Below are 19418 nucleotides of genomic sequence, written 5' to 3'. Positions count from 1 at the left end.
GATCAATTAACTCATGTGTGTTTGTCACACAAGTACTGCTGTGTCTTCAAAAGCGTATTCTTCAATTGACAGGTGTCACATCGTGACTGTTACTTTTCCAAAAAATGTTTAAAAATTTGTTCGGAAGCCTTTTAACTACCTTTACAAATAAAAATCTTTCGTTGAAAGTTTTCTCTTTAATTTAAAGAACCCGAATGATTTTAGGGCTACAATTACGAGTTTATTTACGGGAAAATCCTCCTTTAACTGAACAATTTTATAGCGAGTGAGTTATAAAGAAAACAAACGGTATTCAAATTAAAGAGAAAGCTCTCGCCGAAATATTTTTATTTGTCAGTGTAAAGATAGTTAAAAGGCTTCCGAACAAATTTTCAAACATTTTTTTGAAAAGTAACTGTCACGATGTGACACCTGTCAATTGAAGCATACGCTTCTGAAGACACAGCAGTACTTGTGTGACAAACACACACGTGTTAAACTGATCATGCGACGATTTTCTCGTAAAGAGAAAAACAGAGATCTTACGAAAAGTATTTTTTATTTCCAACGACGATTAATCTTCGAAGATTTACCTCTGTTCCGTTTTAAAATGTCACGGAAGGTGAAATTGTAAGTGAATGCAAATATGTGTTTCCCGCTCTTTTTGGTTTTTATCTTTTTTCACACGCACGCACAAATGACAACTTTGTCCGCAACGGACGCGGGTCCTTTCGTTTCAAAAAAATTTGGCAAAATCGGTCAGCCCCACCCAGGCACACCGGCGTCTTTGATGATTTTTATAATTTTGAAACTTTTAGGAAACCGCAAAAATTGGGTCGCATTAGAAAATGCTTGTGTTGACAGAGTTTAATCCCTAGAGTAAACAATTCGGTCGTAATGCGACCCGAGCCTTAAAGAATCCAGGATGCTACACCAATTCTGTTTCGTCATTGGTCATTGGACGCTACGGAGTCACGTGAGAAGGCGCACGAGCCTGGGAAGATCAGTTGTGTACGATCCTTTTGGGAAGGTCGGACGGTGTTTGCACGACACTGAGAAAACTAGATGACTGCCGAAAATATGAGTGGAAGGGACCCCCTTTCACCGGTAGAAGAAGAAAATTTACTTTCTGAAGAAAACGAGACAGCGAATTCTTCGCATCGGGGTACAGACAAAGTGCTTGCTGATGTATTGTCGGCCATGACCCAAGTGAGTTCTACCATGTCGTCCATGGAAAACACAATGAAACGGTTAGCTGGCGCACCAGAAGACCATGCTACACCATCAAAAAAGAGGAGAACATCTCCTACAACTAATACCATGAGTGATAGTGGAGATTCAGACCCTGAGAAGTCAGATTCTGAGGAACTTAATTTCCCGCCCAATGGCGACCCGCCAAAACTGGGCAGCTCCGACGCATTGCTCAATGAAATTGCTCAAGACTTTGAGTCGGATGAGCAAACTGACCCAAAAGTCGCTCAGAAATTGGCGGATATTGTCAATAAGCGATGGGGTTCTAAGTTAGAGGAAGCCAAATTGAAAGAAAAATTGGCGAAATACAATCGACCCGATAATTGCGAGAAATTAACTGTGCCAAAGGTCAACCCCGAGATCTGGAATAAGCTGAAGCACGTGACCAGGAGCGCAGATTTACGCCTTGCCAACATGCAGAAAGTACTTGTCAAAGTCGGTAGTGCAATCGCTAAATCGACTGACACACTGTTGGCTATCCGTGCAGATCCTGAGAAGACTTCAGCGTCGGCTCTCACTGAGAAATTGGGGAAATTAATCACGCATAATGCTGACGCTCTGGCATTGTTAGGCCATGTAAACATTGACCTATCATACCGTCGACGCGACGCCATCAAACCAAACTTAAATAACGAATATTCCTCGTTGTGTGGCTCTCAAGTACTCATCACGAGTTTATTGTTTGGAGATGAGCTGCAATCTCAGCTTAACAATATCAAAGCAACTAACAAAATTGGTCATGCGACTACTGCAAAGCCATATTATCGCAACCATAGCGATGGCTGGAAGGGCAAATCTTCTCACTCAAATGGAAAGCCTTTTTTAGGGAAGAGGGGCCGGTCTTACCGGCCACACAACCACAATTCCTACAAACCACAGGCAACCGAGAAGAAATCCAGCCAGTGAAATGCTCTGATATCCCAACAAACAAGGTAAATATGTTACAGTTCTTTGAGCACAAGGCGCACTGCTTTAAAGCAGGGGGGCTGGGAGAATATTTTTATCAGTGGCAGGCCTTAACCTCAGACCCTGAGATATTGCAAATGATACTAGGCCAGCCAATCGAGTTTACCAGAACTCCATATCAAAGAGTAGTCCCCAAAGAGAAGAAAATCCTTGATTTAGATAAACAACATGTCATTGATACTGAAATAGCTGAACTCCTTGCTAAGGGTGTTATTACCCCAAGTAGCCATGAAAAAGGGGAATATATCTCTCCTATTTTCACTAGGGCCAAAAAGGATGGTTCTTTCAGAGTAATTTTAAATCTCAAGCGTTTAAACATTCATGTACAATACCACCATTTTAAAATGGACTCACTTAATACTGTTTTACAAATGGTAAAACCTGGGTGCTTTATGGCATCCATAGATTTAAAGGATGCATATTATTCTGTGGCTATTGCCACTGCAGACCAAAAATACCTGAAGTTTCAGTGGCTTGGAAAACTGTATAAATATGTTTGCTTTCCAAATGGATTGGCATTTTGCCCCAAGAAGTTTACTAAATTATTAAAACCAGTATATTCACATTTGAGACAGCTGGGACACCTTTCAGCAAGTTATATCGATGACTCGTATCTCCAGGGTGATGACTATGATGACTGTGAAAGAAATGTTTGGGATACTGTCAGATTATTTGATTCTCTTGGGTTTACTGTACACCCTGAAAAATCGTCCTTTGTTCCACAACATCGAATCACCTTCATGGGGTTTATCATTGACTCAATCACAATGAAAGTTTATCCAACCTCTGAGAAGACCGAAAAGATAATTCATACCTGTCAAGGGCTGTTGGAGTGTCTGCACCCTACAGTAAGAGAGGTTGCATCAACCCTTGGGTTCCTCATATCAAATTTTCCAGCAGCAAGGCTAGGGCCTTTACATTTTAGGTCACTGGACATGGACAAAACTGAGGCCTTGGGCCTAAACAAGGGCAACTTTGATGCATTTATGCAACTGTCTGAGTTGTCTCGCAGTGATTTGCAGTGGTGGATAAACTCAGCAAGGTCATTATACAACCCTATAAGCCCTCCTCAGCCAGAGGCCACTTTATACACAGATGCAAGTAAAGAGGGCTGGGGAGGAGTACTCAATAATGCAAAGATTGGGGGACCTTGGACTCCAGAAGAGGCTTCTAATCACATAAATTATCTTGAAATGCTTGCAGTGCTATTTTCTCTAAAGGCATTTCATAAAGAGTTATCAGGAAAGCATGTACTTGTGCGAATTGATAATATGACTGCTGTGTCAGATTTAGGTAAAATGGGCACAAGCCATTCCAGAAAGCGAAATGATCTAACCCGTACGCTCTGGGAGTGGTGCCTTGACAATAACATGTGGTTAACCACAAGTCATATCCCAGGGAAAGAGAATACACTAGCTGATGCAGAGTCCAGGAAATCTAGGAAAGAAACTGAATGGACTCTAGACAGAAAAATTTTTCACGCAGCCATTAAGAAACTTCATGTTGAGCCTCAGATTGACCTATTTGCATCTAGGCTTAATTACCAGCTAAGACCATTTGTTGCCTACCAACCAGACCCTGAAGCAATGGCTATTAATGCCTTTTCAATTTCTTGGAAACCTTATGTTTTTTATGCCTTTCCTCCTTTTAGTATCATCCCAAAAGTGTTACAGAAAATTCAAGCAGAGGAGACCACAGGACTGTTAGTTGTGCCGTGCTGGCCAACTCAGCCATGGTGGCCATTGGTTATGAGACTGTTGGTTCAGGAACCCCTTGTGCTTCCCAAGAAGAAACACACCTTATTTCTACCTCAACAGCCAGACTTGGTGCATCCACTATATCAGAAGCTCACACTTCTGATATGCCACTTGTCAGGAAATCACTTGAAGGCAGAGGGCTTTCGGAATCAGCTACCTCACTCATCCTACAGTCTTGGAGAAAGGGCACCAAACAACAATATAAACCATTCATCACTAAATGGGAACAATACTGTTGTCAAAGGAAGATTAATCCCTTTTCAGCAACTATAGAACATGGGATTAATTTCTTAGCAGAACTTTACCACACAGGGATTGGATACAGTGCCCTCAACACTGCACGGTGTGCTTTGTCTACTGTTTGTTTTACATCAGAGCATTACACTTTTGGACAGCATCCCCTAGTCTGTCGTTTCCTCAAAGGAATTTTTGAGTGCAGACCCTCTCTCCCAAGGTACCAAGAAACTTGGGATGTCACGGTGGTATTAGACTATCTAGCTAAACTTGGGCCACCTGTGAAACTTAGTTTTAAGAACTTGACTTTGAAAGTGGTTATGTTGATGGCGTTGCTTTCGGGACAGCGTCGCCAGACTCTGCACACATTATCAATTGATTATATGCAAATAAGTTCTGAAAAGGCTGTGTTTTCCATTAACTCATTGTTAAAAACTTCCAGACCAGGTAAACATCTAGCTTGTATTGAGTTTCAGGCCTATGTACCAGATGTAAGTCTTTGTATTGTAAAGCATCTTCAGCAATATCTGAAGCACACAGATACTCTTCGAAGTAATGTAAAGCAGCTTCTTATTAGTTACTCTAAGCCTCATAAAGCTGTTTCCCCTGATACAATAAGCAGATGGATTAAGGCTACACTGGTTGATGCTGGAATTGACACTTCGAAGTACAGTGCACACAGCACTCGATTAGCATCTACATCTGCAGCAAAAGCAAACAGCATATCTATCGCCACAATTATGAAAAGTGCGGGGTGGTCCCAGGAGTCCACATTTACTAAGTTTTACAACAAACCAGTGGAACCTCAAGAGAGTTTCGGAACTGAGCTCCTTAAAGCTGTATGTAGGGACACCTAAGATTGTGTCCTATATTTGTACGTTTTGATGGCTAAGAGAGAATGTTATTAAAGCAGGTTCATATTGCTATAAATCATTGTTATGTTTGAGTTCGCACTCACACTGCTTTAAAATCTCACGTGACTCCGTAGCGACCAATGACCAATGACGAAACAGAATACCTAAATTAAACGAGGCTTACCTGTAAGGTGAAGTTTGATTGGGATTCTGTGAGTCATTGGTCGGGAGCGAAGGAGTCATGTGCCCACCCATGTGTTATTAACCCGCCCATGACTGGGTGTAAGTGCTCACATCTGTTAAAGACTGATCTTCCCAGGCTCGTGCGCCTTCTCACATGACTCCTTCGCTCCCGACCAATGACTCACAGAATCCCAATCAAACTTCACCTTACAGGTAAGCCTCGTTTAATTTAGGTATTTTTGAACAGTTCAGAAATATACGAACAGTTCAGAAGTTCCCATTACGGACCGACCTATGCTGGTGAATAACACTTTTATCTTTTTCTAACGCATAAAAGCAATGATTGCTAAAAGAACCCGAATGATTTAGGGCTACAATTACGAGTTTAATTACGGGAAAATCCTCCTTGAACTTCACAATTTGATGGCGAGTGAGTTATAAAGAAAACAAGCGTTATTCAAGTTAAAGAGGATGTTTTCGCCGAAACATTTTTTTGATAAGCAACTGTGAGGATGTGACACCTGTCAATTGAAGAAGAAAGAAACATACGCTTTTGAAGAAACAGAAGTACTGGTATGACAAACACACACGAGTTAAATTATCATGCGACGATTTTCTCGTACAAAGAAAAACAGTTAGAGATCTTACGGAAAGTATTTTTTTATTTCCAACGACGATTAATCTTCGAAGATTTACCTCTGTTCCGTTTTAAAATTTCACGGAAAGTCAAATTGTAAGTGAATGCAAATATGTGTTTTGGCCGGGAGTTGTCAGTCTGCTTGTTTGTTTTCTGTAATGGCGTGTGTAAATCGCTGTTTCTTCCACCGAAAAGCTGAGGTCAATGAGACTCTTTCTACCTAGACACAAGGAGATTTAATGCGACTTTTATTCATCGAATTCCTGCGTTTCTGCCGTGAAATTTACGACGAAAGTGTATTTTAGAACTTTGAACTGGTGCTGAATAAAATTCTTTCTTAGCCTAAACTTATAAATTCGTTTGTATCTGGCGCATGTCAAACCCATTTGCAGCTTAAAAGTCAAACAGGGATTGTCACTTACTAAATTGGCTTGCCATTAAGTCTTATGATCGACTTCGTATGAAATTGTTTTTTTTCGTTGTTGTCGTTTTACTGGTCCGCGTTTTACTAGTCCGCGTTTTACTAGTCCGCGTTTTACTAGTCCGCGTTTTACTAGTTCGCGTTTTACTAGTCCGCGTTTTACTAGTCCGCGTTTTACTAGTCCGCGTTTTACTAGTCCGCGTCTTACTAGTCCGCGCTTTACTAGTCCGCGTTTTACTAGTCCAGTCCAGTCCAGTCCAGTCCTCGAAATACCATATGCCGATAAATGGAACTTGTTGGGACATTTGCGCTGGTTGGGTTATTTGTTATTTTGAGTCATTGGCCGCGCGTAACCTGGGGCAAACTCTACCTAAATCTAAGATGGCGGATTTTTCTGAGCCCACCGATGAAGAAACATGTAGCGTTGCAGTTGTGTCTTCCGTTGCAGTTATGTCCTCACAACTAATAACCAATAGAATGTGGTTTTATTTCTTCCAATCAAAAGGCGTTGTGAACGTGTCTCTTGCTTGTCACTTCCTAACTAGGGGAGGGATGCAATGCAAAAATATCAATTGTAAGAAGATCGTTAAGATTTCGGCGCTCGAAGGTTAAGAATTTCACGGGATATCCTTGTTTCATGAGCTATCCTAGGTGTCGTTTGGGACACTTCGGATTGGTGAAAGATTAAGATTCTGGTTGCGTTTTTAAGTGCGAATTATTGGCGGAATTTTCTTCTATAGGTTGGAAAGCTTAGGCAGACCAGAATTTGACGTTGCCTCGTGGCTTCGATTCCCTTATTAGTTTGGAGTGCGTTGGTGATCGAAGTTGTGCTTTTCTATCGGAACTAGTACGGTAAGGTAAGGTTTCGGTTGCACTTCATGCTAGTATTTTTGTCAAATTGAAATATTACAACCATATTCAAAGATCGCGTTCAAGTTTCGGGCTAAATACTGTCAGATGTATACTGATACAGCGTCCGAGTAACTACTAACCTGGATTCATTGAATCCTTCTGTGTCGAGGGATGATTTTTTTATTATTATTATTTTGTTTGGGACATGCAAAACTAGATGATACATAATTAAAAAACGAGACAGATCTCCGTGTTTCAATGACCGAAAATTTGTAATTTTCTTCCAGCCTCATTATAATTTTTATTATGTTGCATTTAGCAATCTCATAGTGTCTACATTGATAGTTATTATGGAGACGATTGAAGACATGTATTCATTGTAATTGTATGGGACTACGCAAAAATTCAACCTCTGGTATGGCTGATGTCAAACATCATATATCCTGGAAAGTTAACTCACAAACTGTTGACACGTATGATGAAGATCTGGTATCTTTTATAAAGGATAGGGTGCTCTCTCCCATGCTCTCCAGGAATAGACAGTTGGGTTACAATCCATTAAATCATTCTCTTTGCTCGCCCAGAAGAGGACAGATTTGCAGCAAAATTACTCTTCACTTAATAATATGTGCTTTTTCATTGAAATCAGTGGCTGACGTAAGCCACTTTCTTTCTTATGATCTATTTAGAATAAAACCCTTTGAACTAAATCATAAGGAATATGATAATAATATGCAGGTTATATGTTACCACGCTTTACATGCTTTTTCAACTATGTGTTTCAAATATTGAAATGAAATAAATACTAATTCATGCACAATTGAATACTTAATTCAGTAGAGACTATTGCCTATTATTAGCAGTTACTGCTCCTACATGTGTTAGCAAGAACTTGGTCTTGTTGGCTTTCATTGTGAGCCTTTGGTGATCCATATATTAGGGGAGACACTCGCTGCAACTATCTTTGCAACGAAAATACTAATCTTTTCACCCTTACTTAATTTCATACATACAGGCATGGATGACAACCAGCAGCAAAGCAAAGTAAACAAAAGTGCCAATGAGGTGGTAAGCTCCATTGTAAACATTTTCTTGGAAAATTATGCACTAGCTATAAAAAGGTAAATGTTGTGATAAATTTTTGTCCTTGGTGTAAGCATAATTTTCCTTTGGTTTTGTTAATGATATGAATGAAAATGCATTCTGTGTAAAGAAAGATAAAATATATCTCCTAGAGTGTAAGTTATGATGAGATGATGTGTCACCATCAATTTGGCCTCTATTAAAAGTAAAAGAATTAAACTAAGGATGAAACTGAACCACAGCTTACTTATACTAAACCCTCATTTTAATTGTATCAATATTATTATTTTTCTGGTGTTCACCCAATAGATTCAATCCACTGACAGACAAAGATGGCACCTGTACATTTTACCATTACTCTTAGGATAAGGCACATGTAGAAAGCAATATTTCACAAAAAAACAACGTATGCAAGGTTTAAATTTTTCAGACCTTTACTGCTTGTTTTTATGAGTGGTTCCAGGATTTTCTAGCACAGAGAGTTCTGGTTGAGTGTAGCAGTCGCCATATTTTTCAGTATGATGGTTTCACAGTAACTGTTGTATGAAGTAATGTACCCTTCTCCAATATTAATTTTACAAACTTGTCACTGACAAAGAGCTAGTTCATGATTAGACACTGATCATTTCATTGATTGCCAAATTTATTAATAGAGGAATTGTGGGTTGTGTGTGCTTTTAAAGGCAGAAAATGGAGCTACGTTATTGGTGGGAACATGGCAATGAGAAAAACATGAATAAATTAGTGGAATGAAAAGCATTCGTTGATCCCTGTGGGATTTAGACTGCTGGTTTGAAAGATGAGCTTTTGTTCAAGATTTTTACGGCTCTATTCGCTCCGACGAAGGGCTAACGCTCGAAACGTCAGCTTTTGCAATCGTTACGGTGGCCAATTTACCATTTCAACTTTGTTGATATATCCAAATTATTACAAAATTAAAAGCAAAGAAAAGTGAAAAAAAATTGGAGATGAACAGGATGGTATCAAAGACTTGTATAATTCTTTTTTGCAGGGGGGTAGTTTTTTATTTTTGAATCAGAGTTTTAGCCTAAGTATGTCTAAGTTTCTACACTTGTTGTTTAGTCTTGTGATTTCTTACTTTAAGAAGTAACTAAAGGTAAAATTTTTTGAATTTTTTTTCATTACAGCCAATTGAGTCTAAATGGAAAGTAAACAAAATAATGATGGTAAGGAACAAATTGCTTGCACTATAAATTATTGAAAGTAGTCTGCACTCTCCATATTTGTTATTTTTAATTGACATGCTTTGCACAGGCGTTGTGTAATAAGTGTGAATAAGACTGTACAGCGAATTAGCTCGTGCTGCAGCATCCCATATCCAATAAATTCAATTTAGAAGACCCTTCGATCATTTCACGCCTTATTGGATCTTGACACGTCCTTAAAAGAAAAGTTGCTTGAGACATATTTTTATCGTAAACATTTATAAAGCTTTCTTCTGATATATAGTTTTCTAAGATTTTAGTGAAACTACTGTAGTGTGCAAACAATTTTTTTCCCGAAGGACACCCGCAAAAGTGGGAAGTAACCTTGAGCTTGTGGCATGCGATTAAGTCATATCATAAATCTGCCCTAGAAACGAAAAATTTACATTACTTTTATATATTGAAATGAATGCTTTGATACACAGTGGCTTTAGCCTCTGCATATCCTCTTATGTTTTTCTCTGAATACCTGGGAGCCGAGCAAACTGGTAACCATCCATATTCTCTCGTTCTCTTTAAAATAGGATTGTTGATCAATTTTTGCTAAGTACCATGGCTCAAGATGGAGGACCACGTGGTGAGATAAACTAATTTCTGCTCTGCCATCCTGAGAGGGTTTCTCATACTTTCAGAATAGAACAGAATTTTGGCTAACCTGACAACTCAACAGGAAATCTTCCCTTTTAAATTGAATGTTCTAAGGGAGTTCTTGAAGTTGCTTTGAGGTTTATCACCTATCATGAAATAAAACCAGTGAACAAGGCTGTTATGAATTACACACAACTTCAGATGAGGGTGTCTGGCATAGTGAAGTACTGGTGCATTTCATCCCTGAGAAGCAATCAAACTACTGTTTTCTCACTTACAACATTACTTAAAAATTAATAATCAGCGACTTAGGTGTCAGGCATATCAAAGAATATTGGCACGGAAATAGGTACTCTCCCTAATGGTTCATGTGCACATTCTAGGGTGAACGTTATTGTATCTCTAGTATGAACATTGCTGGTGATATTTTTGACAAAGGCCATCATTGAACGGCCATGTTTACGAATTTTGAAGGAAGTATTAAACCACAGAGGCTCAGGGCTAAACAGCTTTGTAAAATGTCGTACATTGCTGTTACTAAGTGATACATATCTTATGTTTTGAAGAGCATGTGATTAACATGGACAGGCTGGAACAAGAAATAGTTATGGAAGAGCAGCTGGAAAGAGGAAGAGAAAGAAAAAGGGAGGAGCAAACGAAAAGAGAGAAACAAAGAAAGGGAGAAGAACATTTTTCCGACACATACCTATACTTAAGTTATCCCTTTTAAAATTTTCAACCTGTATATCTATGTCACACAGTAATTCCTCTTTTTTTCAAATATGTGAAATCATAATCTCTTGGAAAACTACTCTATCAGGGATATAAATTTAATGTATATTGTGAAGGTGTAGTCTGATCGTCCGGGTGAGTGTAGTCCTGAGAAGGACTGTTGCCGGTGGCAGTGACTGACGTTTCGACAACCTGTGCGGAAGTCATCATCAGAGTCAAGTGAGTGATTGTTGTCAGTAGAATGTTCTTATTCCAGTTCGTGTGAAATGATCGGTTGGTTTTGCCGTGATGTTATTGGCTGTAAGACTCAAGTGACGTAAGTCGTTCGTGATTGGTCTGTTTCGGTCTGTCGGTAAGGCTAGGTTGTTCTTTTTCGGTCGTTTGTGATGTTTATGTCGTGAATGAGTCGTTTGTATGGGGCGGGTAGTTGTTGACATCTGTTTAGGGGAGTCTGTTCTAAGTTAGTAAACCAGCTTTCCAGAGTCAGTCGTTGAAAATAGTCAGTGCTGTAGGTTAGGCATTGCGCAGAGTCCCAGTCAATGTTGTGCTCTGGGACTCTGCGCAATGCCTAACCTACAGCACTGACTATTTTCAACGACTGACTCTGGAAAGCTGGTTTACTAACTTAGAACAGACTCCCCTAAACAGATGTCAACAACTACCCGCCCCATACAAACGACTCATTCACGACATAAACATCACAAACGACCGAAAAAGAACAACCTAGCCTTACCGACAGACCGAAATAGACCAATCACGAACGACTTACGTCACTTGAGTCTTACAGCCAATAACATCACGGCAAAACCAACCGATCATTTCACACGAACTGGAATAAGAACATTCTACTGACAACAATCACTCACTTGACTCTGATGATGACTTTCGCACAGGTTGTCGAAACGTCAGTCACTGCCACCGGCAACAGTCCTTCTCAGGACTACACTCACCCGGACGATCAGACTACACCTTCACATGTTACCCCCGGGTTCAAACCATTTACTGCATTAATGTATATTGTTTCTTTTTTTCTTTTTAAGTGAGCTTAATGGTCTTGTTTATAATAGGACAGCCATATTAGTACGTCAATGTCATCGGAAGACATTAAATATTTGGAAGAGAAACTTAAAACTTGTCCTTTGCTTACATAGATTTTTCTTTTGTGAAGCCCTACTAAGTGACTCTTGATGTCATGTTAAGTTCTCCTTCGGTTCCTCAAGTAAATAGGCAGCACGTTGGAATGGGACGACAGTAGTTCGTCCTAAATCACCAAAGGCGTCTTTTGCAATGAACCCTTCAATTATTCTGTTACAAGAGCCTCTACGAAGACGTTCACTTTGCTTGTCCAGCAAAGATAAATCAATAGTTTGCCGTCAATATATGCACTTGCATCTGTGTCTACAGCGACTTCTGGGAAAATTTCTCATTGCCTGAAGACATTTTTGACGCTAAATTGACTTAAATTCCAGGGGTGTGAATAATATGCAGACCCTTTTCAACAATCAGAACATCACAGTGGTGAAACATAACACCAAAACTTGCATACTGATAAATATTTTATGGGGAAGGCTACATTCTCTTTTCCAGCAAAATAATCTCGTCAAACTAAGTGATATTTGTCCACTAATCCTAAGGCTTTGTGCGGGGGATCCTAAAAAGTACCGGCTAAAATTATAGACTTCACCCGGGGATAGCCTTCCGACAACTACCCCCCGACCCAAAGTTTTCTTACGCGAATCAAGGGTGCACTTCCAGCGATCTAACTTACAACTGCAGTATATCTGTTTATCCCTATTTCCATGTTTTGAGTGCATTCGAAAATCAAAACAATTTCACAGCTCGTACTCAGCATGTGCAATACATCCAAACTTGACATATCCATTATTAACTGCTTTTTCCATTTCTCACTAAATTTGGAAATTCTCGAAAAAAGGGAATAAATTCTGACCGTTTATCCAGCAAATAGAATATATCCTAACATGCCAAATCCAATCTTCACCCCAATTTTACACTTCTCGATCAACTCTAGAAACACGGGGTTAATTATAACAATTCATCCTACAAGTGGATAAGGTCATAACTTTTCCATATCCAATCTTTACCCCGATTTGTTCAATTAACTGTAGAAAAACGGGAATCGCGACAATTCGATTCGTGACTCGCCGTGTCCAATCGTTACCCCGATTTTCCATTTGTTCAACGAGTCCCGAGAAAGCCGCGATAAGTTCTGACAATTCATCACGCAAGTGGAATATAACCTTAGTTGCCATATCAAATCTTTACCCTAATTTCACCATTTTGTTTTTCGTTTATTAGAGACAATTAAGGTAAAATCTGACAATTAATTCCACATGTGGGATATGCCAAAAATGGGTAAAATCGGACAGTTCATCCGGCAACTGAAACATAATCCAACTTGTTGTGTGTAATCTTTGCACGATTTTTCATTATTTTGAGAGAATTTAAAAAAAAAAACAATTCATGTCATAAAAAGAATATATTCCAACGCGCTGATTGAATTATAACTCAGTACATCCCTGATTTTCCGTTTTTTCTAATAAATTCCGAAAAAACGGGGTTAATTCTGAAAACTCACCCCATAAGTACAATACATTCTAAGTTGCCATATCCAATCTTGAACCCGGTCTTCTATTTTTATTTCAATGAATTCCAGAAAAAAAAGGGGACGGTAAGTTATGAGAATTTATACCGTAAGCGGAGTATATCCTAAGTTGTCATATCCAATCTTTACCCCAATTTTCGAATTCCTTTTTTTTTTTTAATGAATCAATTCCAGAAAAACAGGACAAACTCTGACAATTCATGCTACAAGGGGATAATACCCGAAGTTCCCAAATGCCATCTTTGCTTCGATGTTCCAATTTTTTTTTTAAGTGAACTCTAGAGAACAGGGGTAAATTCTTAGAATTAATACCGCAAGAGGAATATAACCTACGTTGTCATGTCAAATCTTTCCTGATTTTCCTTTTTTAATGAATTAATTCTAGAAAAACGGGGTAAACTATGAGAATTCATGCTACAAGCGGATAATACCCGTAGTTCCCTCGTGCCATCTTGCTCTGATTTGGAATTTTTTTCAAGGAATTATAGAAAAACAGGGAAAATTCTAGAAACTCATCCTCCAAGTCGAATATATTCCATTGACTTGCCACATCTAATCTACTTTACCCCGATTTTCCATTTTTTCAATGAGTAGAAAAGCGGGGCTCCCACTGACTCGTCATATTCAATCTTTACCCGATTTTCCATTTCTTTTTTCAATAAATTCTGGAAAAACCGAGTAAATTCTGAGGATTCACGCTACAAGTGGATAAGACTCTAAGTTCCCATATGCCATCTTTACCCCAATTTTCCATTTCTTTTATCAGCGGTGAATTCTACGATTAGCGTTAATCGTTAGCCCCTTAAAATAAAGCAATACGCAAATAGCTTAATTGTAATTAGGAGTTTTTTATAACGCCGGCCCGCTTTCAGTTATTATTAATTAATTAACTTCTATAGAAATTAAAAACTTAGACACAACGCGCTATGTAATGTACTGTTCCTCTTTAATTGTAATCATTGCCTAAAGAAGTCTTCATTGGGGTCGAAACGCGTCCGAAATAAATGAGAAGCTTACAACTACAAAAAGTGTTTCTTTGTGCGGCTCGCTAGTCTTAGTTAAATGGAAGATAGAAAAAATTCCACATTTAAAAAATGTTTGTGTTCTTAGTGAATTCTAGAAAAGCGGGATAAATTCTGAGAATTCGTCCTTCGAGTGGGATAGATCTTAGAGAGCCAAATCCAATCTTTAACCCGATTTTCCATTTTTTTTTTTCAATGTACTCTAGAAAAACGGGACGAATTTTGAGAATTCGGTCCACAAGTGGCTAATACCTTTGGTTCTCATATGCCATCTTCACCCCGACATATGTTTTCCATTTAATCAGTGAATTTTAGAAAAACGAGGTAAATTCTGAGCATTCATGCCACAAGTGGATAATACCCGAAGTTCCCATATGATATCTTTACCCCGATTTTCCATTTTTTTCAACAAATTATAGAAAAACGGGTTAAAATCTAAGAATTCATCCTCCAAATGAAATCAGATCCCGAGTTGCTTATCCAGGCTTCAACCCGATTTTCCATTTTTTTTTTCAATGAATTCTGGAGAAACGGGATTAATTCTGCGAATTCATCCGCAAGTGGCTAACACGCTAAGCTCCCATATGATGATCCTTACCCCGATTTCCCATTTGATCGGCGAATTCGAGAAAAATGGGGTAAATTCTGAGCCTTCATGTTGTATTCATGTAGTGAATAATACCCGAGGTTCCCATATGCCCGAATTTCCATTTTTTTTTCTCAGTGAATTTGACAAAAAAACGGGGTAAAAACTAAGAGTTCATGCTCCGAATTAATAGATCCCAAGTTGCCATAGCCAATCCTTAACCCGATTTTCCATTTTTTTTTCAATAATTCTAAAAAAACGGAATGAATTTTGAGAATTCGGCCCACAAGAAGGCTAAGTTCCCATATGCTATCTTCACCTCGATTTTCCATTTGATCAATGAATTTTAGAAAAACGAGGTAAATTCTGAGCATTCATGCTACAAATGGATAATACCCAAAGTTCCCGTATTATATCTTTACCCCAATTTTCTATTTTTCCGACAAATTCGAGAAAAACGGGGTAAAATCTAAGAATCCATTCTCCAAATGAAATAGATCCCAAGTTGCTATATCCTGTCTTCACCCCGATTTTCTATTTTTTTGCAATGAATTTTGGAGAAACGGGATTAATTCTGCGAATTCATCCGCAAGTGGCGAACACGCTAAGTTCCCATATTATGATCTTTACCCCGATTTCCCATTTGATCAGCGAATTCGAGAAAAATGGGGTAAATTCTGAGCCTTCATGTTACAAGTGAATAATATCCGAGGTTCCCATATGCCCGAATTTCCAATTTTTTTTTCAGTGAATTTGACAAAAAACGGGGTAAAATCTAAGAGTTCATTCTCCGAATTAATAGATCCCAAGTTGCCATACCCAATCCCTAACCCGATTTTCCATAAGTTCCCATATGCCATCTTTACCCCGATTTCTCATTTGATCAGCTAATTCGAGAAAAACGGGGTGAATTCTGAGCCTTCATGTTACAAGTGAATAATACCCGAGGTTCCCATATGCTATCTTTACCCCGAATTTCCATGTTTTTTTTTCAGTGAATTTGACAAAAAACGGCGTGAAGTCTAAGAGTTTGTCCTCCGAATTAAATAGATCCCAAGTTGCCATAGCCAATCGTTAACCCGATTTTCCATTTTTCTTTCAATGAATTCTAGAAAATCGGGATGAATTTTGAGAATTCGGCTCACAAGTGGCTAGTACCCTAGGTTCCCATATGCCATCGTCACCCCAACTTTCCATTTGATTAGTGAATTTCAGAAAAACGAGGTAAATTCTGAGCATTCATGTCACAAGTGGATAATATCCGAAGTTCCCATACGAAGTCTTTCAATTTTCAATTTTTTTAAAAAAAATTATAGGAAAACGGGGTAAAATCTAAGGTCATCTAAGAATTCATCCTCCCTGATGAAATAGATCCCAAGTTGCTATATCCAGTCTTCAACCCGATTTTCCATTTCTTTTTTCAATGAATTCAGGAGAAACGGGATTAATTCTGCGAATTCATCGGCAAGTGGCTAACACGCTAAGTTCCCATATGCCGTCTTTACCCCGATTTTCCATTTGATCAGCGATCGAATTCGAGAAAAACGGGGTAAATTCTGAGCCTTCATGTTACAGGTGAATAATACCCGAAGTGCCCACATGCTATCTTTATCCCGAATTTCCAATTTTTTTGACAAAAAACGGGGTGAAGTCTAAGCGTTCATCCTCCGAATTAATTAGATCACAAGTTGCCATAGCCAATCTTTAACCCGATTTTCCATTTTTTTATGAATTCAAGAAGAACGGGATAAATTCTACGAATTCATCCGCAAGTGGCTAACACGCTAAGTTTCCATATGCCATCCCCTTTACCTGGTTTTTCCATTTGATCAGCGAATTCTAGAAAAACAGGGTAAATTCTGTGAAACTCATCCTTAAGGTCCTTAAGGTGGAATATATCCTAATGACTTGCCATAGGCATCTTTACCCGATTTCCGATTTGATCATTATGTGAATTTGTCGTAAACGGGGTAACTTATGACAAATCCACCTAAAAGTGCAACAAATCCGACAATAGTTTAGAAACAGTACTTAAAAAAAAAGAGCAGCTTAAAACAGCGGAACCGGACCGTAATGAAATTTAGAGACAGAACTAAAGAAAGTACAGCTAATATCAGCGGAACCGTAATAAAATCACATCACAATCTACTATTTCAAATTTTCACAATCTACTACTTCAGATTTTTGCCATACAGCAAAAACCTACGATATTCGAAATAATCAACTGAAGGCCAAACTTCTGTGATTGAAGGAAGACTTCGTGACGCAAGCAAATTATCAAAACTTTGACCTCTCATTGGATCTCACCTCCGGCAGATCAGCGAAGCTTCAAAAATATATAATTTTATGCCAACGAACCATAATATATGATCTTCAACGAAAATGAAATAAAACAAAAATAAAACAATTGTGATATGGGTAAAATGTTGTCATTGAAGTCGCAAGTCGAGCAATGACGTCTGTAAATAAAGCAAGACTGCAAATAAAGCGTGAACAATAACGCATCCTTTGGTCAAAAGTCGCTTTGTTATTTACGTAGCAAGTTGCTCTTCCACATTTAGGACGTTTAGATTAGAAGAATGATGCGATCACACGGCGTTAACGAAGGAGCGATAGAACTTCAAGGAAAGTAATGTGAGAGACTGCGAACAGCATGTTTTCCTGAGATCAGTTGGAAGTTGCTCATACGTGTCAAATTTTCTACTTATCCGACCCTCTCGAATGAGCACTTTCGGTTGAAGACATAACTGCAACGGAGTCTCTTAACCAGTCCCAAGCCGCGTGTCGCTCTAAAGATCACAGGATGTGATTGGCCATTGTATCACATTACGTCAGAGGACATATCTACAACATGAGGACATAAGTGCAACGGTACAGAAACATGCCATCAGAGACAGCGCGTCACCCAAGCCGAGAATAGACTGGATGGACACTGAGAAATAACTCAGAGGGAGTTGGTACCTAGTCACCATATAAGTGCGCCTGTTTGTTAAAGCCAAATTGCGGGAAATTTAAAATTCCTGAATAAAACAAAGCGGTTCGATACCCTTGAATGATCCTGACTTTTTCACTGTTGATCTAACGGACATGAATCCTTCTAATGCAATTCGCTGAAGACAAATGCCCCACGCCTTCAAGGCGGAGATGGAGTGGTTTGCGAAAGGCTTTTATCAGCCAAAAACTAAGCGTGAGATATTCGCAACAACTATTGATTCATTTCAAGACATGATATGGGATAAAACCTTCGACGATCTTCTACCTACTTACGGTGAGTAATTTTTTTTTTCCATTTGGAGCTACATATTAGCTCTTGAAAGGAGACAAACTAACTTCACTTAAATTCCAAAAAAGGGTCACAAAGGCTGAAAAAAATATTTGCAGATAATCCTGTCGTGACCGGAAATTACTATTGCGGGATTGATGTAACGCTTTCACTTACTGAAACATCATCTACGGGACTATATTTGAGAACTCACTTAAATGTCCAGATCCTAGTTGGCTTGATAGCTGAAATGGTAGAGCAATGCGCCGGTAAATTAAAGCAGGGATCAGGGCTCATAACGTTCAAAACTTCGATGATCTGCAAAATTTGAATTGAGACTAGAGCCAATATAGACCATTGAAGGAGTACATTATAGTACTATTTCATAGGTTTTTTGTTTTCATCATCAATAGCGAGAAAAAAAGGATTTTGAGACAATAAATCGGTTGAAAGCCATTCACGCAGCTCTCCATCACGTTCCTTCCGCAGTATCAGTGGCAAGAGGGCTTGCTGTGGTTGGCAATGATCATCAATATCTAAAAACTAAAATCTACCCTTGAGATAAGATTGCAGAGAAACAAAAGCGTTTCTTTTCCACGAAAAAAAAAAATGAAAACTCCAAAAGAAAAAACCTGTAATTTCTCAATCTATATTAGAGAAATTAAATAAAGTTAATCCAGAGGTATGAGCTTTCTGCTTTTAGGAAGATGGCCCTGGCAGTGACGGAGGCTTAGTTGACTGGGTGGAGGCAATAACTGTGCAGTGTGGGTACATACATTGTGTGACTATGTTGAAGACAAGGCTAACTACGTGTGTTATATGTGTCGCTCTTGAAGAAGCTCTTATTTTGTTAATTTACATTAGCATACCTTGTGTATGGCCCAAATTAGTGACTCAGACTAGACAGGGCTTGACTTTCAAAATAAACCTTGAGGCCAGGTGGCTGCTAAATGTTTTAGATTTGGTTTCGAGCATCAATTTTCCAGTCCCCACAAATTTTCTAGAAAGTTTTGCAACTGCAAATGAGAAACTCACGATGGATCTAAGGAAATTGAAAATACAAATGTAAAAAGTCTTGGTGGCCAGCTGGTGACTGAGCACAAAAAAATAATTGCCACTGTGTAAAATCTAGTCACTTTCGCGACACCACAGGTTGCGATGT

At 38.8% G+C, this 19418-nt stretch overlaps 1 protein-coding gene and 1 long non-coding RNA gene across 2 annotated transcripts; both read left to right on the top strand.

Annotated features, from left to right (window-relative positions):
- The first annotated feature begins 1918 nt into the window (after nt 1–1918).
- LOC148739802 (uncharacterized) lies at nt 1919–5059 on the top strand. Its single transcript, XM_088750053.1, has 2 exons — nt 1919–2162; nt 3848–5059. Exon 2 carries the CDS (start codon nt 3929–3931, stop codon nt 5042–5044), a length of 1116 nt encoding a protein of 371 aa, XP_088606179.1. The 5' UTR covers nt 1919–2162; nt 3848–3928; the 3' UTR covers nt 5045–5059.
- Nucleotides 5060–6577: 1518 nt separating this feature from the next.
- On the top strand, nt 6578–10878 carry LOC148739801 (uncharacterized). Its single transcript, XR_015996960.1, has 5 exons — nt 6578–7139; nt 8150–8255; nt 9366–9404; nt 9968–10020; nt 10598–10878. It is a non-coding gene; the product is annotated as an uncharacterized LOC148739801 (long non-coding RNA).
- Nucleotides 10879–19418: the final 8540 nt, after the last annotated feature.

This window comes from Stylophora pistillata, chromosome 2 (assembly GCF_964205215.1).
Source record: "Stylophora pistillata chromosome 2, jaStyPist1.2, whole genome shotgun sequence".
Lineage (NCBI taxonomy): Eukaryota > Metazoa > Cnidaria > Anthozoa > Scleractinia > Pocilloporidae > Stylophora > Stylophora pistillata.
Note: the sequence above shows the minus strand (reverse complement) of the source record. Positions and strands in the feature narration are given on the sequence as shown.